Raw genomic sequence first — 26,050 nt, 5'->3', positions numbered from 1 at the left:
GAGTTTTTTCTTATAGTCATAGACTTAACTTTGTCTTGAAGTTAGAAAATGTCTTCATAGGGCTTGTATTGTTTTTAGTAATTAGCTGTGTTTAGCTTTAAAATGTATTTGTTTCTCTAGTTTTTTCTATAATTGAGAAAAACATTTTTGAAAAATAATATAACAAGCTGATGGTGTTAAGGATCTTTATTATCCCATATTACTTTTCTCAGATGGGAAAATTTTTCATAGTACTCTATTGAAATATTTAGAGTCTTCCCAATATGTTCACGTATCTTTTGGTAATTACTTATAATAACTGCTATGAATAACTAATTTTAGGAAATTGGGGTTATTTTTCACCTTGCTGTGGCCTTTTCATTTAAATATTTTTGACTTGGAATCTTTCTGCATGTCTTCTCTTTTTCTTTATTTTTTTCTTTGATGGTCTTATGTTATAATTCTTGCTATCTCTTTTTCTTAATGTACAAACTTAGTCTAGAAATTTCCTCTTACATGTGATTTCCCTACTTTTAAGAAGCTCTGCTTAAGAAATATTTTGTCATCTTTTGGTTTCCTCAAATCATGTATGTTCATTGAAGATTTGTATTAGCCTGTTGATTCATATTTCACTTAAAAATATTTTAATGTAGAGGAAAAATACCAGTCAGAATTAACAAAATACATCTGATAAAGTGCTTTTTAAAGAATTAATTTTAAAGTTTTTATGTTTTTTGTGAGTATGGGTTAATAGAAGTCTTTCTTTGTTTCACAGAAGATTGTGTTTTATCATTGGTATATTAAGGTATCACAATTAGTTCCGGATTACAAGTGAGTGATTCAAAGCACACATCCTTAAGAACACTGTTATTTGTGTGGAGAACTCTTTTTTTAGTTATTGACATTAATTAGCTAACTCATCTGAGAGATTATATACTCACTCTAAATTAAAGAGATTTTATAATAAAATCTGTCTTACATTTAATTTCGTATACACTTCTCTTTCTCATGGCTCAAAATCTCTGTGATATGAGCTCTTCAGAGAATCTTTTCAGTTTAATTTGTATACATATATATGTAAATTTCTGTGTGAGAATGAGCATTTTCTTAGAAAATTAGCAAGATCTGATTAAATATATATTCACTGTTTCATAACAGTAAAATTTTTTGTTAAAGAATAAATGGAGAATCTTTGTTCTTGATTTGCTGGGCAAGCTGTTTACAATAATGCTGTTGGGGTTTTTTTGCTTGTTTGTTTTTTAATAGTTTTACTTGCCTTTTCAACTTTTGCGGTACAAAATTGATTTTTTAAATAACAGCTTTATTGCAATATGATTTACATAGCACGCAGTTCACCCATTTAAAGTATACAATTCAGTGGCTTTTAGTACCTCCACAGAGTTGTGCATCCAGTGCCACAATCAATTTTAGAACATTTTCATCATCCCCCAAAGAAAGCCCAGACCCAATAGCAGTCACTCCTGCCAACATCCACCCTCCCCCGCCCCCAACCCTAGGCAAACACGAATCTGCTTTCTGTATGCCCGCCTATCCTGGAGATTTTATATAGAGTCAAATAACATGTCTTTTTTGACTGGCTTCTTTCACTTAGTGTAATGTTTTCAGTTTATTCAAGTTGTAGCTTGTATCAGTACTTCATTTCTTTTTATTGCCAAAAAAATTCCATTGTGTGGGTATATCACATTTTATTTATCCATTCATCAGTTGATGGATGCTTGAGTTGTTTCTGCTTTTTTGACTATTATGAATAATGCTGCTATGAATATTTGTGTAAAAGTTATGTGGACATATGTTTTTTATTTCTCTTGGATATATACCTAGGAGTGGAATTGCTGGGTCATGTGATAATTCTATGTTTAACCTATAAAATCAATTATACAACGTTGTTGAATGTTACGACTACTTGTAGAATGTACTCTGGTTGTTTTGTTTGCAAAGTCTGAGTTCTGTCATATGGTCATTACAACTATTCTATGTAATGCTATTCTTTTTTTTTTTTTTTAACCTGCTGAAGTACTGTGTAGTTTTTGAGTATTTGTGAAGTTTTGTGATCTTAGTTTTGATTTGGGACTGCTAAAATCCTTTGAGAAGTTCCTAGCCGGTTTGGGTTAGGAAATGAGAAGTGAGGAGTTTAGTTTTATTGTTATTTTTAATTCTAGAGAAATAGTTAATAGAAGCTTAAGGACAGGGAATGACAGTAGCATCTTGTATTGATAGGCGCTTGCAGATTTCTGGCTACTAAAGCACACTGAAGAAATGGTATGATATCAATGATATCACAGTTGGTTTTTTTCTTTCTTATTCCTTACTCTTTTCGTATTCTTGGGCCATTGTATAAATACATGCTTCAGACCATGCTTACTTTATCTCAGGGATGAAGGAGATTACTGGTTAGCACTTTTTTGTTTTGATTTATGTTATACAAGCACCACTTGTCCCCAATTTCAGAAAAGGCAGTCACGAAAATTAAGATTGTTTCAGTGAAAAATTCAGCAAAATTTTTGCTCTCAAGTTTCTAAAATAGATCCTTACAAAAAAGCCAGTCTTATTTTGCAGCCAAAAAATTGTTGATTTTTGATTGTTTCTTTAGTAACTGCTCCTGCTTCCAGCTCCTATACTTTTTTTTTTTTTTTCAGCTCCTATACTTTTAAATCCAGTAGAAGCTGGGAGCACATAGATATCTAGTATACAATGAAGGAAGGCAGTGCCAACTAATAGCAGAATTGGTTCCTAACATGGCTTCAATAAGTGATGATGTTGGACTCTGTTGAGTCACTTTTACTGTCTTGCTTAGGCCCCTTTGTGACCAGTTATAAACTTACAAACTTTTCCCCCCAGTTCTGGACTTAGGGAGAGTCTGTACCAAGGAATGTGATTTTGCTTTTTTCCTGGGTCATGGTGTTGAACTAAATGCCCTATATGCTTCAAAGCAGGTTGATTAAGTAAAATTCATATGAATAAAAGCCATCCAGTTTTATAATTATAACAGACACTTAATTGAGGGTCTAATATGTGCCAGGCTATATATTTTAATAGACTTTATAGATTTTCTTATTTAGTTTAGATTAAGGAAAGCATTTCTGAGCTGAGAGATTATTTAATTTGCCTATAACATGATATCTTCCATTATTTTGAAAGTGTAACTGTCAAATGGATTTATGATTTGTTTCTCATAGGTTTCTTATGAGCATATAGAGGGAAATCTGTTATTTCCCTGGATGGAGAAAATAGTAGAAACTCCTTATTTTATCAACAGGTAAAAATTGTTTTGCCCAAGAAATCCTAAAAGCTAATGTTCAGGTGTATGTTAAAACTTTTCTTAAGAAATTTTTTTTTCTAAAATTTAAGAAACTTAATCCCCCTTCCCCTTTCTTCCTATGTTGTATTTACATCGAAAAGCTAGTTTGTGTTTTTAAAACAGTAAAAGCATCTGGCACAAAAGTGTCGTTATGGGATTTTCCTCTTTGTTGTCCATTTTAGTACAAAGTTTTGGACTTGATTCCCAAATTAAGGGGGAAATGATATACTGTCCTGTATATCTTAAATTAGATCTTAACACCCTAAGAATGAAGACATTGTGAGTAGAGTGGCACAATAATAATATAGGGATTCTAGACTTAGATACAGGCCATTATTGAAATAATTTGAAATTAAGCTTTCAGACTTAGAGGAATATTTTGTGTTATAGATATTGTTTATTTCCTCTCTCAAGGAGCACAGTATTACAAGATACTATGTAATAAATTATATTTTTTATTTAAGTAGCTTACAAATGTCACTCAAGGCAAGACAAAATAAAGCAACTCTAAAGGTGTTGTCATTGCAGTAAGATTTGTTCAGAGATACAGCATCAGAGTCTGTTTTTAGACACCATTTTATCCCTAGTGCTTGGCAGATAAGAGGCACTAAATAACGATGAGTGAATGAACCTAACTGATATGCTTTAATTTAGCTAGCTTTCATTTATTCAAACTATGTCAGGATTCAAACTTACCAACACTTTTAAAAAAAACTTCATTATGTTATTAGCTATAAAAATAACTGTACTTTTTATTTTTAGTGGAGTCCCAGCTTCCTGAAAACATAAATGTGTTCTGGGGGTGGGGTGGTGGTATTGGGGATGGGGATGGGGAGGCTCTTGACACATGCACTGTGGTTTAGTCAGGAGTTAGAAGGAAAGGGTAAGAAAACTTGCTCGTTTCTAGTCTCTAAATGGGCATTACTTGTCTTATCATGGCTTCCATTATGATGGTAGTATACTAGTTAAGAGGATGGACAACAAACCAGAATTTGAATTTTGGTCTTTCCACTTATTAGCTGAATAATTTTGGGCAGATCATTCAACATCTTAAGGTCTCTTTATTCTTATCTCTAAAGTGGTGATAGGGACTTTCCTGGTGGACAGTGGTTAAGAATCTGCCTGCCAATGCAGGGGACACGGGTTCGAGTCCTGGTACAAGAAGATCCCACATGCCGCGGAGCAACTAAGCCCGTGCGCCAGAATGACTGACCTTGCGCTCTAGAGCCTGTGAGCCACAACTACTGAGCCCACATGCCACAACTACTGAAGCCCATGTGCCTAGAGCCCGTGCTCTGCAACAAGAGAAGCCACCGCAATGAGAAGCCTGCGCACTGCAACGAAGAGTAGCCCCCGCGCGCAGCAACGAAGACCCAACGCAGCCAAAAATTAAATAAATTGATTAATTAATTTAATTTAATTAAAAAATAGATTAAAATAATAGATAAATAAATAAATGGTGATAATTCCAATCTTAAGAAGCAGTTTAATATCTCCTAAAGCACTTAGCAGATTTGTGTAACAAATTGCTTTTGAAAAATGGAAGCCGTTATTTATATTACTTCTCTGACTTTTTGGTCTACTTTACTGGCCTTTCTTCTAGCAGCTCTTTCAATGTGGGTATTTCTAAATGACCTTTTTTTTCACACCCTGCAGTATATATGTATGAAAACATTTTACTTCCATGGCTTCAACTAAGTAATATACTATCAACTAAGTAATATACTAGATACTATACTATCTAGTAATGTACTATCTGTAGTTACCCTTTGGACAGCTCCTCAAGCTAAATATCAAACATTGTATCCAGTGTTGAATACATGATTATCCTCCATTTTGTTTCTCTTCCGTGTTCTCTGTTTTGAGCCATCACCATTCACTTGGTTACCTAAACTAGAACCTTCGGAAACCCCTTTAACTTTTTTTTATATAAATTTATTTTATTTTATTTATGTATTTTTGGCTGCGTTGGGTCTTTGTTGCTGCGCGTGGGCTTTCTCTAGTTGCGGCAAGTGGGGGCTACTCTTCGTTGCAGTGCGTGGGCTTCCCATTGCAGTGGCTTCTCTTGTTGCGGAGCACGGGCTCTAGGCACGTGGCCTCGGTAGTTGCGGCATGTGGGCTTAGTTGTTCCGCAGCATGTGGGATCTTCCCGGACCAGGGCTTGAACCCGTGTCCCCTGCACTGTCAGGTGGATTCTTAACCACTGCACCACCAGCAAAGCCCTGTAACAGAGTTTTGATGATGTACTTTTGTGAAGAAGTATGTGTGTGTATCCTAATGGCAACTTAAAGAAATATTGGTTTTGACCAATTAAACTTTACCAAAATTCAAAGAATTCTAATACAGTGAGAACTAACTTGTGTCAATATTCTTTTAAAAATATATCTTCAACATTTAGTTAATATCTCTCCTACATGTAATAGTCTTTAATTCTGGCTTGAATAAAGAAAGTAAATATAAGAATGAACCCCTCATTAGAAGAAACAACTAAGCCTTGCTTTGATATATTTGAGAAGTATTTGAAATAGGTCAAGTGATGGCAGGGAATTGCATCAGCACTAATGACCTACCTAAACTGGTTTAAATCTTTTTATTTTTATTTTTAATTTTTACCATGCTAACATGAATACATGATAGTGAATCGAATAGTCTAGAAGAATTTAGGATGAAAAGCGAGTGTATGTAATCCTACCCCACTCTCTCCCACCCTGCTCATATTTCTCAGGGGGAGCTTCTGCTTTTAGTATATCTGGAGGTTACCTCCAGAATTATAAGGAATATGCTAATTCTTTTATATATTCATTTGCCAACTCTAGACAGGATCTATTAATTCTTTGCTACAAAATATGAAGATTTAGCTCATTAAGTTTCCTCCCCTCATTTACCCTCTCCCCTCTTCCTGATGTTTGGTAGTTTTTTTGTTAACATTTTTAGATCATTGGTTACTTCCTTTTTAAATTTTAAATAGTATAGTTCTTTATATTTGTACCCTTACCCTTGGTCATTTATACTTTTATGTTGTCAAAATTGCTAATGCTTTCCTTTGGTTCTGTAATCATAAAGTGTTCTGAGATTGAATTATATGCTGATTCTAAAAATTAAAATTAATAAAGACCTGAGTGTTCAGTTTGCATTGCTGCACTCCATTATCACACTTTGCACTTTCTTATAAGTCCAAATAATATAATATGTTTACATTATATGTATTTTTATATACATAATGTCATATATTTATTATCAAAGTGAAATGGATTCTCTCTTCCAGAATATTTCACAGTTAAATTTGTTGCATAGATACATTGACTTTCTTGAATTAGTTAAGTGCCTTTATAGAATTTTAAAATTTATCCAGTCTAATAATCGTACCACCTTTCTGTAAGCTTTTTTTTTTTCCTGGGGCCCACTTTCCTGTAACCCTCTGTCTTCTAACTTCCCTCTGGACAATTTGCATAAGCCTGCTGCATAGCTCTCGTCCTGGGACATATTTCTCTTTATTGTCCTGAGTGTAATGGTTTTCACCTGAACTTTCACACTGAGTTTCATAGAGTTTGGAAATCCCCTGAAATTGTGTATGGAGTTCTTGTGTGAATGTATTTTTCAGCTTTTGTCATGTTCCCAAGGGTGGTTCTTATGATCCCAAAACACATCTGTTTTAAAATCACCTTATGTTGTGAATCTTGCCCACTCTATATTCTAATTATACTAAACTGCAGTAATACCTTCTTCAGCTCAAGGATGCTGTCAGTTTTTCTGCAAATGAAATGGCCAATGAGCATTATACTGGGGTTTCATAGCATAGTCCCCAAGGAGATGCATTCCTGCCATTTGCAATCATTTATCCATTTTCTTCAAATTTCCTGAAGTTACATCTTGCCAGTTTTTCAGCTATCTTCCAAATGTTGTTAGCCAATCCTTTTGGCTGCAATGGTGATTATGATTTCCTTCATAATAGCAAAGGATGTTACCAGTACCTAATCACCTGTTGATCTTCAGGTTTTGTTTTCTTGGTCATTTCTTTGAAGGGGCCTTTAGCCACTTTTAACCTGGTATCCTTTGAGTACCTTTGACGTGGTATCTTATTATTGTTTTTCATGGCCAGTCCGTTTTTACCTGTTGTCAAATCAAAAGTTATTTGCCAAGATCCAAAATCGAAGACAGCAAAGGAAACTATAAGGGAATGAATAACAGATGTTGTAAAATACTTATTTTCTTTTGTTCTTCCTAGCACTCACTCATCTTGGCTAAAAATGTTTTAAATATGTACAGTAATGGTCTTTGGCCAAGAACATATAGGATAGTATACTGTGTTAGTCCTCATTGTCTGGTGTAGGATAGAATGTAGAAAATGGGGAAATAGATTTAATTGCTTTATTTTTTAAAGAAATATTTTATTTTGGGAGAGTATACACTTTCATGGCACAAATGGCCATTGTTTCTCTTGCCTCTGGGTCTTTTGTTTATGCTGTTTCTACTATCTAGAACGATCTTTCTCTCCCATATTCTTTCACTAGGATAATTTCTACTTGTCTTTCAGGTCTATCCTTAGATGTCACCATTCCAGAGAGGCTTTTTCTAACTCTTTCAAATTAGGTTAAGTGCTGCTTGTGTATGTTCTCATAGTCCTCTCTATTATTCATTTATTTATTTAAAACATTTACTGGGTGCCTTCTGTTAGCTAAGTCCTGTTCTGGGAGAGGGAATCCAGCAGTAAATAAACAAGTCACTGGGCTTTGTAGAGCTTACATTCTGCTGGACAGAGATAGACCAAAAAAAAACCCAAACAAACAAACGAAAAAACACATAATGCCACGTAGAGTTGAGTTCTAAAAAGAACAAAGAGTGATAGTGGGAAGATGCTAATTTACTTGACCTGGGGAAGGCCTTACTGAGGAGGAGGCAGTATAGCAAAAGATTTAAAGATAGGAGGGAGTGAGGTGAGCTGGGGGAGGAGCCTTCTGTGCTGAGGGGGCAGCAGTGGCAAAGGCTCAGGTGGGAGCATGCCTGTCTTGTTCATGGAACAGGAAGTAGGCCATTATGAATAGACCAGAGTGATTGGGGAAAGGGGCTGGGAGATAGTGGTAGGAGATAGGACAGTGATTGAAGGGGTAGACAGATGAGATAGGGCTTTCTAGGACATAGTAAGGACTTTGGCTAATTACTCTTGAGTTGAGATGTTATTGGATAAGAGTGGTAGAGGAATGAAATGATATACCTATGATCACTGTGGTTGCTGGGTTGAGAAATAGTCTGCAGGGGAACAGAAGTAAAAACAAACTGGTTAGGAAATTTGCAGTCATTGAGAGGAGAGCTGATAGTCGCTTGGTCTAGGGTGGTAGAGGTGAGAAATGTTCAGATTCTGGATGTTTTGAAGACAGAGCCTACGGTATTTGCCAATGTATTGGGTATGGGGTATATAAGACAATGAGAAATTTAAGACCCCAAGGTTTTTGGATTGAGGAAATATCAAGATTTACTGGAGTGAAGAAGCAAGAGGAACTGGTTTGGGGTGGGAGTATAGAAGGGATAGTACTCAGTAGCTTGATATTAGATATGTTAAGTTTGAGAGGCCTACTAGAAGTCTGAGTGGAGATGTTGAGTAGCCAATTGTATATATAAGCCTAGGGCTCAGGCTAGCATTAAGCTGAGAATCAAGTTGAAGAGGAATTATTGAGAGAGGAGGAGTGGAATAATCACTGAGGAGAGTGGGAGAGTGAATTGATGGTGAAAATGGCATAATGTTGCTACTCAGTTACGTTTAATGATCATGAATTCAGGTTGAGATGGAGTCAGCATAGACATAGGCTTTCTCCTGCTGTGGGTTTTATCAGGTAATTATAATAGAGGGAAAGAGGGACAAGGGAGTAATATAATGATGGGCCATTTAATCTTAAGATGGATAAAAGAGGAAACCGAACACGAGAGGGTGTGTTTCAATAAAAAGATAGTATGGTGAATGAATAGGAGCTCCCTCCGAGCTCAAAGAATTGATGAAGGTAGGGTATTAAGAGGGTATTAGAGATATCAAGTGGGAAGTATTCTTCCATTGATGCCACTTCACCTTATCTCCAAATCTCCCAAGAACAACAGATGTCCAAAAAGGCCAGAAAGAAGTCAAGACAGCTTAAGCATAAACTTTATTCCTCTTTACAGGCCTACTGATTGAGGCAATTTAATATGAGCCACCACTCTCTTGTCAGTATGTAATCAATTAACAAAAATAATCCCTGAGTGCTCTCTGAGTTTTAGGCCCTCTAATTTTCCCCATCTTGTTTCTCATCTTCACCACCCTTAGAAGCTCTGACCTTTCTTGTTATTGTCTTTCTCATACTATTTTGTGTGTGGGTTTTTTGTTTTTTTTTATAAACCTCTTTCATGTTATTACAAATTGGTGAGGGTCTTTGTCTTGAAGGGAAGGTGGGAATTAATCATTGTAGTTTTTCACCATCTTTGAACCTTACACTTAGAAGTTAGTGTGGTGTAACCAGATTCTAAAACTGGATATTTATCTAAAAAAAGTGAGAGTTACCTGTATATCTAGATATACAGTCCTCACTAGATTGTATGCTCATTTAGGGGCAGTGTCATCATTTTATTCATAGTTTTATCCCCAGCTCTTCCAGCAGTGTCTGACAATATAATATCAGGTTGGGGTATTTGTTGACTAAATGAATAATATAATTGTTAACTAAATAATTGTTAACTAAATGAATGAATAATATTATTACAGTAACTTGTCTCTTATTAGAGGTTACTTTTCATATCACAAGCCTCTCTGAATCACATCTGGGAACTAGGAAGCAATACCACTCGTAGGAATCTGCTCAAGAAAAATGAAAGTACATTACATGTCCACATATAGATATGTTTATAGCAGCATTCATTGTTCATAATAGCTTAAAACTGGAAATAATTCAAATGCCCATCAACTGATGAATAAAGTAAATTGGTAGTATATGCATTTAATGGAGTACTATTTAACAATTAAAAGAAACAAGCTACCAATACATGTTATAGCATGGATGAACTCCAGAAACATTAGGCTAAATGAAAGAAGCTAGATGTAGAAAGCTTATATATTATTTGATTTCATTTTATAGGGAATGTCTGGAAAAAGCAAATTTATCGAGGCAGAAAGCAAATCAGTAATTATTAGGGATGGGGGTAAGAATGGGATTAACTGCAAATAGGCACAAGGGAACTTTTTGGGATAATGGACATGTTTTAAAACTGGGTAGGGTTGGTGGTTGCGCAACTCTGTAAATTTACTAAAATTATTTAATTGTTCACTTATGATGGATGAATTTTATGATATATAAATTATACCTCAGTAAACCTGTAAAAAACAAATGATTTTGAGCAACCAGAAATGGTAGTTTATCAAAAATGAAGTTTATTCAGAAATAAGCTTTTTGGTTCTCACTCTGCCCAAGCTTGTTGAGTTTGCTTAGGTAAAATTGTAACACATATTTTCCAATGCATTGTACCTTAAAGGGTATTCTCATCAGGAGCAAATGATAATTGACAGGAAGAGAAATAAAAACTTTAAAAACTAAAAAGTATAGCCAGCAAGGACTGTTTAATGTTGGCATGTTACCTTGAACATGTCAGTAGCACCTGAGGCCATCTTGACTTAATTAGCTCAGTATAATTATTGATTACAATTATGATATCTAATCAGTAAGAAAAGCCTGACTTACTTCTCTGTACCCAGGTTGTGAAAGCAAGCTAATCACATATTTGAAAGACTTTTAAAAAAGATTATTAAAATTGAGTGTAAAGGGACTAGCTTCATTTACATTTTCATTCATAATGGATAATGGTACCATTATATGAGGTAAATTGTATTTTCATTAACACAGTGTGGTATCTTTTATACAAAGATGTTAGATCTGACCGACCACACTATACTGGGGCATATATTTAGTGCTTTTCTAGTACTAATGATAAAATTAATTTCATCAGTTTGCATTAATTTAACCATCTTGTGACCAGAAATCTTAAACTTCCAAGATTTTTCCTGGTGCAAGTTAATGTGCTCAGGTGGTGAAATAGAGATTATTTTAATTTCTTTTATTGAACTTTATATTAATCTTTGTTTCAGTTACCTAGTGCTGCATAACAGACCACCCCAAATCTTCATGGACTTAAAACAACATCAACTTATTTCATATTCTGGGGTTGATTGGGCAGTTCCTCTGCTGGTCTCACCAGCCTTAGGTCACAGCTGTGTTCATCTGGTGGGTGGTTGGGGCATGGGACCTGTTGGGATAGAGGATGTGGAACCTTTCTTTCCGTGGGATATGTTAGCTTTCCCACACATGACACTTTAGGACAGTGTTCCAAAAAAGAACAAAATATGAAGCTATAAGGCCTTGTAAGTTAAGAGTATCACTTCCGCTGCTTTCTCTTGGTCAAAGCAAGTCACAAGGCCAGCTGAGATTGTAAGGGTGGGAAAATAAACTACATCTCTTGATGAGAGGAACAGTAAAGTCCTATTGCAAAGAGGCATGCATAAAACCTTTAATTTTTTTTGCCTTTCTGTTCTTTAAAAAACAAAACTCTTTGCTTTTCAGAATTAATTTAAACAGATGACAGCAATATAAACTTGAAAAAGATCACTTTAGTATATAAAATGAAGAGGTTGAATTAGAGTTCTTAGAAGCTTCAATCTGTGAGATTGATGAAGCTACAAATTAAATAGGAGTATTTTCTGAGAAGAAAATAGCCTTAGCTTTGCTTATCCCTATACTACTTTTGTCATGGTGTGGCAACTTGAATTTTAAAGTGTATTGAAGAGGTGTTTTGAACTTTGAAATCTGATTGACCTGGATTAACATCTTACCCTTTTCTAGTCTGTTTCTATATCTGGAAAATGAGGATAGAAATATACCATGACTGGGAAGATGAAAAAAATTCTGGAGATAGGTGGGGTGATGGTTGCACAGCAATGCAGATATATTTGTAAGTGTGAACTGCACACTTATAAAGTATGGCTATAGTGGTAGACTTTGTTATGTTTTACCACAATTTAAAAAATGAACCTTGCAAAGTTGTTATGAGGATTAAGTTTAGTAACAAATATTAAACACTCAGTAATGCTTATTTACTAGGCAAGTGTTAGGATAACTTTCCCTAAAATTTACTTACTACCTTTTGCTCAGAAAAGTGCATTTATGAAATATTGAATGCCAATGGAATCATTTGTATATAATAAAATGAAAGTTTGACAAGGTCCCATGAACCTTTTTTAAAATGACTAATCTTTGTGTTAATTTGGATTTTCATATAATCTTAGGAGATTTGCTTATATTTGATATGAATATGTCATTCTCTTTAAATGCTTCTCATTTCTTATCCTGTAAGGACATAATGAAGTATTTTACCCAACAGGGATTTATTCAGGGGATTAAATCACTACTCTGTGTTAGGATACATGAACTCATTTGAGACATGAATTGATACCTGATATTGCATTCATTGATAATTAGTGCAATTTAAAAGTTGATTCTATGACTTACGTTGAGAAACTTGAAAATCATTTATTTATTCATTTAAAGTGCATCTACTGTGTGCTAGTATTCTAGACCTTGGATACGATAATAGCATGAAATAATACAAACCTCCTTGCCTCTGTGGAATTTCAATTCAAATTAGGATGTTAGACAACAAACAACTGAAGTGAATAAATACGTACTTTTATTTGGAGATAAGTGGTAGGAAGAAATAGAAAACAGGATGAGGAGTAAGAGAGTAACGTGGGTGAGAAGACTATTTTAGGTAAGTGCACAACAGTGGCTTCTCGGAAGAAAAGTGAAGGATTGAGCTATGTGAAGAAGTAGAGAAGAGCATTCCAGACATGATAAAGAGCAAGTGCAAAGGCTCAGAGGTGGGACCAACCTTGGTGAATTTATTTGATGAACATAGCACGCAGACCAGTATGACAACTACTGAGAGAGGCTGGAGGAGCATGAGGGGAGATGAAGTTGTAGAGACAGGCAGGGGTCCTATTCAGATTTTATTCTTTTTTTTTTTTTTTTTTTTTTTTTTTTTTTTAATTTATTTATTTATTAATTTTTGGCTGTTTGGGTCTTCGTTTCTGTGCGAGGGCTTTCTCCAGTTGTGGCGAGCGGGGGCCACTCTTCATCGCGGTGCGCGGGCCTCTCACTGTCGCGGCCTCTCCCATTGCGGAGCACAGGCTCCAGACGCGCAGGCTCAGTAGCCGTGGCTCACGGGCTTAGTTGCTCCGCGGCATGTGGGATCTTCCCAGACCAGGGCTCAAACCCGCGTCCCCTGCATTGGCAGGCAGATTCTCAACCACTACGCCACCAGGGAAGCCCCAGATTTTATTCTGAGACATTGGTAAGGACTTTGTATTTTAAGTGTGATGGGAAACTATTAAAATTTTTTTAAAACCCTTTATTTTGAAATAATATTAGACTTAAACAAAAATAATACAGTGAGTTCACGTATACTCTTCACCCAGTGTTAATATCTTGTATAACCTTCATTGGAATCATCTCTTCAGGGTAGTGTGTTACCTTATAATGTCCACTCTCCTGCTACTATATGGAGAAGACTGAAGAGGCAAGAGCAGAAGTACAGAGATCAGTTAGGAGGCTTCTACACTATAGTATTCCACATGAGTGTTGATGAGTAGAGTGGTGGCTGGACAGTTTCTTAAAAGAGGTTTACGCAAATAGCCTCTCAGCACTCTTATTTTAAAAAGCCTGGTTTAGGGACTTCCCTGGTGGTGCAGTGGTTGGGAATCCGCCTGCCAATGCAGGGGACACGGGTTCAAGCCCTGGTCCAGGAGGATCCCACATGCCATGGAGCAACTAAGACCATGTGCCACGACTACTGAGCCTGTGCTCTAGAGCACGCAAGCCACAACTACCGAGCCCTTGCACTGCAGTTGCTGAAGCCCGCAGGCCTAGAGCCTGTGCTCCGCAACAAGAGAAGCCACCACAATGAGAAGCCTGCGCACCACAACAAAGAGTAGCCCCTGCTCGCTGCAGCTAGGGAAAGCCTGCGTGCAGCAATGAAGACCCAACTTAGCCCCCACAAAATAAATAAATAAATAATAATAAAATTAAAAAAAAAAAGAAAGAAAAGCCTGATTTAGAATATCATACTAAGAAATTGAACAAAGCCTTCCCTGAACCAAACTTCTGTACTTGGTTGTTTTTTAAGAGGAACAAAATGCTAGCATAGTTTAGGTCAAGAAAAATAATTTATTATGCATAAGCAGTTTCGATGATGAAAGAATATTTGAAATGGGTGAATAAAGGACTTCAGTCACTTTCCTTTATGTTGAAAATCTGTGAGTTAGCTCTCTTAGTCATTGGTTCCTTATTGTAATTTGCTAGTATCTTTTCTTTGAAAGAATGAAAGCTAGTAAATACTAAATTTCAATCAGTTTTTTAGATACTTAACATTTTGTGTAGAAAATGCTTCTTAATTGTACAGAGATTAATTACCAAGATTTTTCATTGCAAAGATATGATCTTATTTTGTGATCTGCATGGCTATTTATCCTGTTTATTTTGTTTCTACACATTTTACTTAAATTTTAAGAATAATGATCCACAGTTAGAAGCTTCAATGAAAGCATTGTACAGATATTTTGCTCATATAGTTAACCCATGTATCCATTATATGCTTTTAAAGTGTTAGCGAATATTGATAGAATCATTTCTCAAAATTGTACTTTTCTAATGTTCTGTTCTATAACATCAAACAATCTATTACTGATCTGTATTCTTAAACCATTCCCTACTTTTTGTTTACTATAAAGCAAAGAGATAATGGGGGAAAAAAACTTGTTCTGGATGTTGAACCTAGAAGTTAAATACTTTTTGGTAGTGTCTGCTCTACTTCACTTTAAAAACTAAAATGGAGCATTTTTTGCAGTTGAAGCCCAGGAGTTGTAGACACTTTTATTCTTTGTTGTTATAGTTGAACTTTCATGCAGAGCTTTATGGAATTTATTTTCATTAAATAGGAAACATAATTGTAACTATATGTAGAGACATTGAGGGGATTTTGTGAAATACTTGTATGTTATTTGGAACACTGCCTGGCAAAGAGAGCATGCTTAGTTAATATCAGCTCTTATTAGAAGTACTATGAGTAGTATTGGGATTATTTAAAACAGCTTTATTTTTGCTTATTTTGGAGAAGTGGTCTGTGAGCATCTTCTGTTATTCACTTAATATTTAATGAACAGCTTCTGGGTGCCAGGCACTGTAAAGTGTTCTCATGTATATTATCTTGGCTAAACTGCCCACATTAGCTCCCATTTTGATAATGAGGGTATTAGACTCTGAGAGGTTGAGTCATTTACCCGTGATTTCACAGTAAGAGGTGGGTGTCACTTGCTAAAACATGTCATCTGACGCTGACATATAAAGGTCTTTTAAAATTGTCCTAATCACTCATCTGATAGATGTTTATATTGTGTACTTCTTTATGTGCAGAGCTGTATGATATGGGCTGTGGAGTTTGATACACTGTCTCATAGTGTTGGAGGTAACTGATACAAGGTAGAAAGTGATATTATTATAAATTATACACATTTAGAGGAGGGAGATGTTATTTGCATTGAGGGAAAAAGTTCAATCAGTGGTGTTTTCTTGAAAGTCAACATTTAAATTGAGTAGTTTAGGAGTAGTAGGATTTGGACATACATGAGTGGTGGAATTTGGACATCTCAAGAGAAGAAACAGTAAAGAAAACATGAGATGTGTATAGAAAATAGTGAATAGTTTGTTTTGGGTACTGTGTGTAGTGTGTGAATGGATGTAGGGGAAATTTAGATTGGAATGGTAAATTAGGACCAAATTATGTAGGGTCTTAAAAACTTGAGTAGTTATTTTGAATTCAGATATCCATTAGTTCAGTAAATTTGTTTTATCCAGTGTAGAGGCTAGTTACATACAATTTGGGGGGAAATAAAATTGAATGAGAAATTGAGACCATAATGAGATTTTACTATTAAAAAGGAAGATGGGGGGCATGTGGAATGGTAGAAAGAACACTTTATTAGGAGCATGGATATGAAATTTCTAATCCTGGCCTTGTCATGTTAAGTAGTTATATAACCTTGGGAAGATTCTTTTAAGTTCTGTGAGCATTAGCTTCTTAATATGCAAAATGAGAATTTTGTTTTTAATTTTATTTATTTATTTGTTTTTGGCTGCGTTAGGTCTTTGTTGCTGAGTGTGGGCTTTCTCTAGTTGCGGTGAGCGGTGGCTACTCTTTGTTGCGGTGCGCGGGCTTCTCATTGTGGTGGCTTCTCTTGTTGCGGAGCACGGGCTCTAGGCACGTGGGCTCAGTAGTTGTGGCGCATGGGCTTAGTTGCTCCGTGGCATGTGGGATCTTCCCGGACCAGGGCTCGAACCCGTGTCCCCTGCATTGGCAGGCAGATTCTTAACCACTGCGCCACCAGGGAAGTCCCACAAAATGAGAATTTGTATAAAAGATCCTTAAGGCCCATAATAAGATGGTGACTGTGTCATTTTTTTATCCAAACTAGGACACTGAAATTGAAAGGAGGCGCTATTAATAATTAACCCAGTAGCAACCAAATTATACTTTTGCTTTTTATCCTATTATGAGTTTACTTTCACCTGTTACCTTGCAAAGTTCAAATTTAAAGTACTGAAAAGTAGGGGAAAGGATTAAGACATCAATTGTAAATGTCTAATGTTATTGAACAAGGTAAAGGTAGTATAATCTGAGGAAATAGAATCATTTAAAAATGTGTCTGCTTGATGTTGTGAGTGGTAATGATTAAAAGTGTGCATATAAACATAGAATTGTTTTGAAACATATATTGTTCAAAATAAAGTCACCTACTCCCACAGACAAAGCTAGAACAGTTACATACGTCACTATAAGTATATGTCTCAGTTTGCCTGGCATATAGGGGAAGTAGAGATACTTCGTTTATGCTTTTTTTAATGTCCTCAGGGACTGCCGTGTCTAGGGCACTTTATAATAGTTGGGTCTACCAGAATGCTGTGCTTGCTGTTTTTTAAATAGTTTTTTAATAGTTTTTTTAATCTCCTGATGTTATGCTCACTATTATAAATTTTCTGACTTATCATAATAGTTCAATACAATTATGTGTAGAGGTACCTCTCCCCCAACACTCCTGTGTAGGTGTAAGTACGAACTGATTGAGGGCCTCAAAACTGTATGGGCTTTGATAGCAAGTTTGATATTTTGAAGCACTTCCTCATATTTTCTGGTTTTCTCATGTTCTAGGTGAATTATTTTATATTTAATGTGCATTCAGATCACCTGGGTATCTTGTTAAATGGCAGATTCTGATTTGGTAGGTTTGAGGTGGGCCTGAGATTCTGCTCTTCTAACAGAAGTGGAAGATGTGGAAGTTTCTATTCTGTAGACTACATTCAGAGTATCAGATAGGTTCTAGATGTTTTTCTGGAATTCTGGCAGATGATGTTAAATATGGCTGGATTCTTTCAGAAATTATATTAATAGCTGTTTTAAAGAGAAAACTTAGGACTTTTATAAATTTAATAATACAGTTGATTGAAACAATATTTGTCTTTTTTATTCACATTTCCTTCTTCATACGTTTACCAGTGTCTTAACTCTAGTTTTGCTTCTTTCTCATTTCTTTTTTGTTGTTTTGGTTTTTGCTTTTCTTTAATGTATTATTGTGTTTTGTGGATCTGGTCAGGGAACCGTTACTGTATTTTATGTTTGTATCTACATTTTATTTTGCATGCGTAACGTGGCTTTGCCTGGATGTTCTTTTTGGTAAGTTCCAAATTTATAAAGCATATTGTTTTTTGTAGTGTAAGTTACAATGTTTTTCACCTTCTTTTCTACCACTTCTAGTAGTGTGGTCATGCTCATGAGTTGTTTTTAGTTTTTTTAAAGAGTTCATTTGATAATTATTTTTTCCTAACACTTTCCAATTTTCCTTAATAGTAGTGCACTTTGGTACTAATCTGCTTTGATTCGTTTTATAGCCTCACAATGTCAGTTGCTGGTCCCTATTAGCAGTTGCTGTCTCAAGTATTTTGGTTTTTTAAAAGAGCCTTAATCATCTAGAAATATTGTCCTAAAAGCTTGTGCTTCCATTTAGCAATCATAAAAGAAGATAGTTTGTAGTAAAACTAAATAATTTTGTTCTCAGTAAACAATGCATTCTAATTTTGTTTTCACAGCAACAGCTTGCACAACTACAGAAAGAAAAATCAGAGATTCTGAAAAATCTGGCATTATATTACTTCACGTTTGTAGATGTTATGGAATTTAAGGTATGTATTTTAATGTATAGAATTTAACATTTCAGAGATAGATTGATATTTGTTAATCATATAAATTGTTCTGTCACTTGTAGATAATAAAATTAGAATTCTTCTAGAACAAAAGTTCAAAATACATTTTATTTGTGTGTGTTTTCTGAATTTAGTAGTATTCGTATAGGTAAAAGGTTTAAATAAACTTTTATTTTCAGGACCATGTTTGTGAATTGCTGAATACTATTGATGTTTGCCAAGTCTTCTTTGATATTGTAAGTATTATTTTCAGAAAAATTTCCAATTTTTCTGTCTGTTTCTAGTAGAACCAAGGGGATCAAATGCTTTTCTTTAGAGAAAATTTAAATGATTAGTATATAAAGTTTCAGCATTGTTAATTTGGCTTGTATTTTTTAAGGTAAGGAGTTATACTGTATTTTCACTTGTTTATTTGATTGTCATTGAATATAAATCTCGTACATATTCGGAAATAGTTGTTAATTTTAGTATTTATTTTAATAGGCCCAATTTTAAAAAGTTACACAAGTAATCCTTTTCTCTCTAAAAAGCATACTTGATAAAATCTTTCTTAAGTCAATTTCTAGATATAGGAAGTCAAAGTGAAAAACGTCTCCACTGACTTAATGGTGAACCTATTTATCTATTTAATACTCCTTTTTTCTTGCTTGGTGAGATTTGCTTTCATGTTTATTATTTTTCTGGTTTTGGTTATTCTTTTAAACTGTTAGCAGTTTGAATAGGGTGATCACAGACTCTTTTTCATCCATAAAATTGTGTCACAAACACAAAACTATTATCTATAACTCCCAAATTTTAGGCATGTTTTTGGTGAAAGGAATTAGATAGAATTTCAGAAATGGGGATAAAACAAATAACTATAGAAAATTATTAGCTTTCAGTAGCTGCCATGAAGAGTTTTGTGTGTGTGCTTAAAAGTTTGTGAAATAGGAAGGAGTTGAACTTAATGTTTTTTTTTTCCTAGACTGTAAACTTTGATTTAACAAAGAACTACTTAGATTTGATCATAACATATACAACACTAATGATACTGCTGTCTCGAATTGAAGAAAGGAAGGCAATCATTGGATTATACAACTACGCTCATGAAATGACCCATGGAGCAAGGTAAACCTGCATTATAAAAATCTATGTGAAATTCCCAATTAATTTTATGGCTTACAACTCAGTGATATTTGATATGTCTGTTTTAAGTGACCGAGAATACCCACGTCTTGGTCAGATGATTGTGGATTATGAAAACCCTTTAAAGAAGATGATGGAAGAATTTGTACCCCATAGCAAGGTAAGAGCTGGTTTTTAGGGGTGCTTCAAAAGGCATATGAGATAGCTTAAGGGTGGATAGTTAGAGTGATAAACTACTTTTAAGAAAGAAAATTATAATGAGATGTGAATAATAGTTATGCATGGTTTTATCTAATTGTGAACCAGAGAACTCATTAATTAGGTTCAGAATAGTGAATAGAGACTCAGGAATATATTGATCCAGTGTAGTTTTTAGGTTCAGTATAGTGTATAGAGATAGTGAAGTTTAGTATTTGAGAATGTCTATACTCGTATCAGATTGCTTGGGTTCTAATCCCAACTCTGCCAATTACAGTGTAATATTGGGCAAGTTACTTAACCAACTTCAGTGTACCTCAGTTTTCTTACCTGTAAAAGTGCAGTATTAAATGAGTTACTTTGTAAAGAGTATTTAGGTACCTAGTATTTAATAAATTTTAGCTATATTATTATAATATAGCTTCTTAATGAGAGAAATATTACAGGAGTTTTGTGATAATTTGGCATGTCTGTCTTTTATGGTATATTAAAAAAATAGTTCTTAATGAAATAGTTTTGGTTTAGAGTCTTGCCTTTATGGCTTCTCTGAGGGAGGGCTAGTTCCTAAGCACATCAAGGAAATTTACAGGTATCCTCATTATTTATAGATAAGGAAATTGAAGGCTGGAGAAGTGATATGATGAAGTAAGCCATTTGGTAGCAATAGTGGCAAAACTAGAGCTAAAACCCAGGATATTAGAATCTTGGCCCATTGTTCTCTTTGAATGATGAGAGTTAGACATTTTTTTTTTTAAATTTATTTATTTGTTTTATTTTTGGCTGCACTGGGTCTTTGTTGCTGTGCACGGGCTTTCTCTAGTTGCGGCGAGTGGGGGCTACTCTTCGTTGCGGTGTGCAGGCTTCTCATTGTGGTGGCTTCTCTTGTTGCGGAGCACGGGCTCTAGGCCCACGGGCTTCAGTAGTTGTGGCACGCGGGCTCAGTAGTTGTGGCTCGCGGGCTCTAGAGCACAGGCTCAGTAGTTGTGGCGCACGGGCTTAGTTGTTCCATGGCATGTGGGATCTTCCCGGACCAGGGCTCGAACCCATGTCCCCTGTCTTGGCAGGAGGATTCTTAACCATTGTGCCACCAGGGAAGCCTGGAGTCAGACTTCTTAGTAATACAGTATTTTTTATGAATCTATGCTTTTTTTTTTGACATACAGCTGACAGCAAGAATTTTCCTTCAGTTTTCTTACTCCCATGAAAATTCTGAAGATGCATTTCTGGTTTAATTTCTTTGCATAGCTGTATTATACCTACAAATTTATGTAGGTTTAATGTCTTGGAGTTAGTTGAATCATTAGTTTGAAAGAGGCTAGTAGATGACATCAGTTTTGAAGTAAAAATCAGCATTGTAGATGAAAGTGTCAGGATTCCTCAAAGTGCTGAGCAGATCATTGTTGTCTGTCTCTCTGATTTTGATAGTCCTTTTTCCTCACCTAGAAATGTCTTCCCTACTCCTTTCCTATCTTTTCTCTGGATCTGTTTCTAACTTCTTGCCAATCATGTATGGCCTTGTTTTTAGTTAGTCACTTCAAATTTGGTTCTTTTCCCAGTTAGATGATGAAAATTTCTTTTAAAGGCTGTTGGATCTCTATTTAAGTTCTCCATAGCCATTAGCATATATTAGACAATTAATAATTACTTGAGGAGAATTGTCCATTTGGATTAGACCAGTTTTCTCCTAATCTTGATTTTTCCAATGTTCTGTGATATCTCAGGGTTTTGATAGAAAGGCCATCATGTATTTGCTAGGATTTGTTAAAATTCAGTTAATTTAATTTAAAAAGCTATTCTGAATAACTTGGTGGAGTGTGATAAGAACAGATTCCTGGGCTTTACTCCCAGAGGTTCTGGTTCAGGCAGAGCCCTGGATTCTCTTTTTCTGAACAAACTTCCCTGGCAATTTATGTGCAGCCAGAGTAAAGAACCACTCGTACAGAATTTTTAGGAAGGAGGGATGAATAGCAAAGAATAGTTAAAAGCAAGCAAGAATCAGATGAGATGAAAAATTAAATACCTTGATGATAAAGCTGTAATTAATAGACCAAATGACAAATAGAAGTTAAGTAATTTATTAAGATAAAGTACAATGGGTTATTTTTAGAAGGCATTCTTTGAAGAAATATGAAACATGTTGAGCTGTATTAACACTTAGTCATGTAACCTTAATGTCTTTTTCTTTCAGTGAGAGCTATTGAGTAGAAAGTGATGCACAAAATGATGACCCTAGACTCTCTACCCTTTTTGAAATAAAGATCTCAAGATTGCCAAACATTTTCACCTTAAGAAAGTAACATGATTTCTTGAGCTAAGCTTTTGCTGAGGAATGCAGAATCTATGTAGCTTCATGAAGTTAAAAAAAAAAAAATCTAGAGGAGGATAACTGGAACCCACCTCAAATATTATATGGAGTGTAGTTGTAATTAGGCTCTTGTTGTTTTACGATGATACAGTTAGAAACACACAGCAGTTGTAGCTGGAATTTAAATGGAAATTGAAAAAAAAACCATTTTATTCCTCAACTTTCTTTTTTTCTATTTAATTAGTCTCTTTCAGATGCACTGATTTCTCTTCAGATGGTGTATCCACGAAGGAATCTTTCAGCTGACCAGTGGAGAAATGCTCAATTATTGAGTCTCATCAGTGCACCCAGTACAATGCTTAACCCTGCACAGTCTGACACTGTATGGTTCTGTATTTTCTCTTTTGAATGAAAATAGTAAAGTTGATTTTTTAAAAAAAATATCAGTTAAGCAGTGCTATTGCAGTTTTTCTTCTAATTAGTATTAGCCTGTCAGTGAAGTTTATTTATTGTAAAATGCTCAGTATTTAAATCATACCAATTAGTTTTTGTATTTCTAGATTCTGATGCTAAGTTAGTAAAATTAGTAGTATGAGTATTTTCTTTTAAGATTTAAAAATTTGCTTTGCCTTATTATGGTAGAAAATTTGGAAGATTCAGAAAATTATAAAGAAGAAAACACAAAAAAAAAAAAAAAAAAAAAGAAGAAAACAAAAATCATCCCAAATCTCACCAACTAGAGAAAATCGCTATTGTATTCTGTTACATTTCTTTTCAAGCTTTTTTCTGTGTATATGAACATAGATGTTATGCATATGGAGAATACACACACATAATTACTGATTTGGGTGAGACAGTGAACATCGAGGTACATAAATCTTTTCTTTAACTTGACTAAAATTTTATCCTTTGGAATACTGCAAACTCTGCAATAGACTTGGGAAATTTAGAAGTAGTCATTTACCAGATTGAACACAATTTAGCAACAGTGTTTTTTAAAGAGAGGTTTCAGGGTGTGTAAATGTGAAAGAGGCACAGCTTTCATTGTCCTTTATGGACTGCAAGTATAAATATAGGTTATAAAACTTTCATCCAACTTTTCAAGTATGTTGTGGTGGTATATGAACCAAGAGTTGAGTAGTCAGACTTCTCAGGAGGAAGAGAAGGAGGAGTGACTCAGTACAGAATATTTTTTTAAGAATTTCTTTAAGCCACAAATTTATATTTTCTCTTTTTAAGATGCCTTGCGAATATCTCTCTTTGGATGCCATGGAAAAATGGATTATCTGTAAGTAAAATTGGTTAGTTTTTGATTACCCCTCACGTTTAAGTTTTAGAGAAAAATAACAAGTAACATGTATTACTTTTGTGCCAAGCACTGTGCTAAGCCTTCTATGTACATTACCTCATTCAATCCTTATACTCACCCTGTTAGGGTAGATGGTCTTTTTTATAGATGAGGAATCTAAAGTTTAGTCCACACAGCTAGTAAGTGACAAAGACAAAGAACCCACACTAAATCCAAGGCTGATGGTCTACATTATATTCCCTCTCAACACGGCCATCCAAACTAAATTTTTATTTTATTTTTAATGATTTTCTTCATATTGCATTTATTCAGTTAAGGTTTTTGGTCTTAATTTACTTTAGTATATGTAATAGATGACTCATATGTTTGCATGGGAGATAAAATTACTTGTTTGCACTCCTAGGAAGTCCACAAACTATGGGAGAAATAGACACACAGATATAATATAAATGAGAATTGCTATAATATAATTTTTTCTACCACCCCAGGTCCACTGGCAGAGGGGAATAATTTTGAGCAGTTTGTGCTTTTTAGTTCTTATAAAATAAGATTTTAATAAAATAAAATAAATTTGTCTCTTAATTTATTAATATTTAGGTACTATTTGATGACTTTTTATTATACTGTTTCTAAAACTGGTGAAGGACCAATTTTTCTTTTTTAGTGATTTTTAGATTGATACTTTTATAAAATACAGTGGAACTGAATTACTGGAATTATCAGAAATAAAGTAATAAGCAAAGACAAAAGCCCACATTTTAATTATTAGATTCAATTTAATCTAACAATTTGATTGTTATTAGGTTTCTACTTATAAATTGCTGTCAATGAAAAGTTTTCTAAATGAAAGTTTCTAAATACTCTCAGTTCTCTACTTAATCTCAATATGCACTGGCAGTTTGAGTAGCACTGTTATTAGTATGAAAGAGGAAGAATTTAGCACACACTCCCTGCCCTTAGCCATTTTTATTAATTATAATTTTTATGTTGATCAGGTTTGGATGTTTATATTTTCTTTTATAATGGTAGTTAAGGTTTTCGTGCTTTGTTGATTTAAAAACACAACTTTCAGAGTATTGATTTTGCTCAAAAGTGTGGTGATCCTTGCCTGTTTTATGTTTATGGATGTGTGGATAAAGAACTAGTGTGATTAGTAGAGTTAGGTGGCATGAGTGACCTCTAGCGTTAAATAGGACTGTTTCCCCCCAGTCTTTACCTTAAAAGGGAATGCTGAATGCAGGCTTTGTGTAATGAGCAGGGATGTGAGTCAGAAGGCAGACTACCCTAAGGGGAGGATACCTGGGCATGGAAAAGGCAAACAGATTTGGGATAACCACAATTGCCAAAAGTAAGGAATGTTTACTCAGTTTGCTGCTTTCATTTATTTGAGCCTTGAGTAGAATTAATAGAATTAGGTCAAACTGTGCACTTCTCTTTTTGACACCAATTCCCACACTAGGACTTTCTATAGAAGATGGTCTACTTTCTTTAGAGCTTTGCTCTACATTAGTTCAAAGGCTAGCAGCATCACCTAGGAACTTGTTAGATATGCAGAATATTGATCTCTACCCTAGACCTACTGAATGAGAAACTCTGAATGGATCCCAGCAACCTGTGATTTAATACACCTTCCCAGTGATCCTGCTAGAAAGCTAAAGTTTCAGAGTCACTGGTCTAGATTATAGCCTAGAACCAAGCATTGTTGAGGGTCTGGAATGTTGAGGACACCGCTCTTTTGAATGCAGTTACACCATAACTTATCCTGATATTCTTTTCAGGGTCCGTTCTTACTCTATTAATTACACTAAGAGGACTCCTTGGGAAAGACCTCTTTTAAAATTGATAGTACAGTCTTTCTTTCTTCAAAGATTTTCTCCAACTTTCTTGTCTAGTATTGGTCTTCTATCTTGTTTTCTAATATTTTTATGGCTTAAAAAAATTTTTTTTTCTGTCCTGTTTTTGGGACCTTAGTGGGGAAAGGAGGTTAATGTGTGCTTCAATTAATAAATTGTCTTCCTAATCTTGGGCTATTTTAAATTAATTTACCTTTTATTGATCTTATCATAAACAAATGAATATATCTTAATGTATAATGTGACCCATATCTTAAAAAAGTAAAATATACAGTAATCCATAATGAAACTGATAATATTCTCAGAGAAATTTTATTATCAACAACAATCTTGTGAATCTAAGTATACACTGAGGTACAAGGCACTAAGTGAAATTTCATTTTACTAAGGGGATTAGAGTATAAAAAGTCAGTACATGGGACTTCCCTGGTGGTACAGTGGTTAAGAATCCGCCTGCTAATGCAGGGGACATGGGTTTGAGCCCTGGTCCAGGAAGATTCCCACATGCCACGGAGCAACTAAGCCCGTGCGCCACAACTACTGAGCCTGCGCTCTAGAGCCCGTGAGCCACAACTACTGAGCCCGCGTGCCGCAACTACTGAAGCCTGTGTGCCTAGAGTCCATGCTCTGCAATAAGAGAAGCCA

At 35.0% G+C, this 26,050-nt stretch overlaps 1 protein-coding gene across 2 annotated transcripts in view; it reads left to right on the top strand.

Annotated features, from left to right (window-relative positions):
- The window catches only part of NCKAP1 (NCK associated protein 1), a 96,559-nt gene that overhangs the window by 16,137 nt on the left and 54,372 nt on the right, over positions 1-26,050 (top strand). For both annotated transcript variants that reach the window (XM_036857470.1, XM_036857471.1), the window contains 6 exons: positions 18,502-18,594; positions 18,795-18,851; positions 19,580-19,722; positions 19,810-19,900; positions 22,488-22,625; positions 23,483-23,531. In XM_036857470.1, coding sequence (XP_036713365.1) covers positions 18,502-18,594; positions 18,795-18,851; positions 19,580-19,722; positions 19,810-19,900; positions 22,488-22,625; positions 23,483-23,531 — 571 coding nt within the window. The remainder of the gene's footprint in view (positions 1-18,501; positions 18,595-18,794; positions 18,852-19,579; positions 19,723-19,809; positions 19,901-22,487; positions 22,626-23,482; positions 23,532-26,050) is intronic.

The sequence above is a fragment of the Balaenoptera musculus genome, chromosome 7, assembly GCF_009873245.2.
Source record: "Balaenoptera musculus isolate JJ_BM4_2016_0621 chromosome 7, mBalMus1.pri.v3, whole genome shotgun sequence".
In the NCBI taxonomy this organism is placed as follows: Eukaryota; Metazoa; Chordata; class Mammalia; order Artiodactyla; family Balaenopteridae; genus Balaenoptera; species Balaenoptera musculus.
Note: the sequence above shows the minus strand (reverse complement) of the source record. Positions and strands in the feature narration are given on the sequence as shown.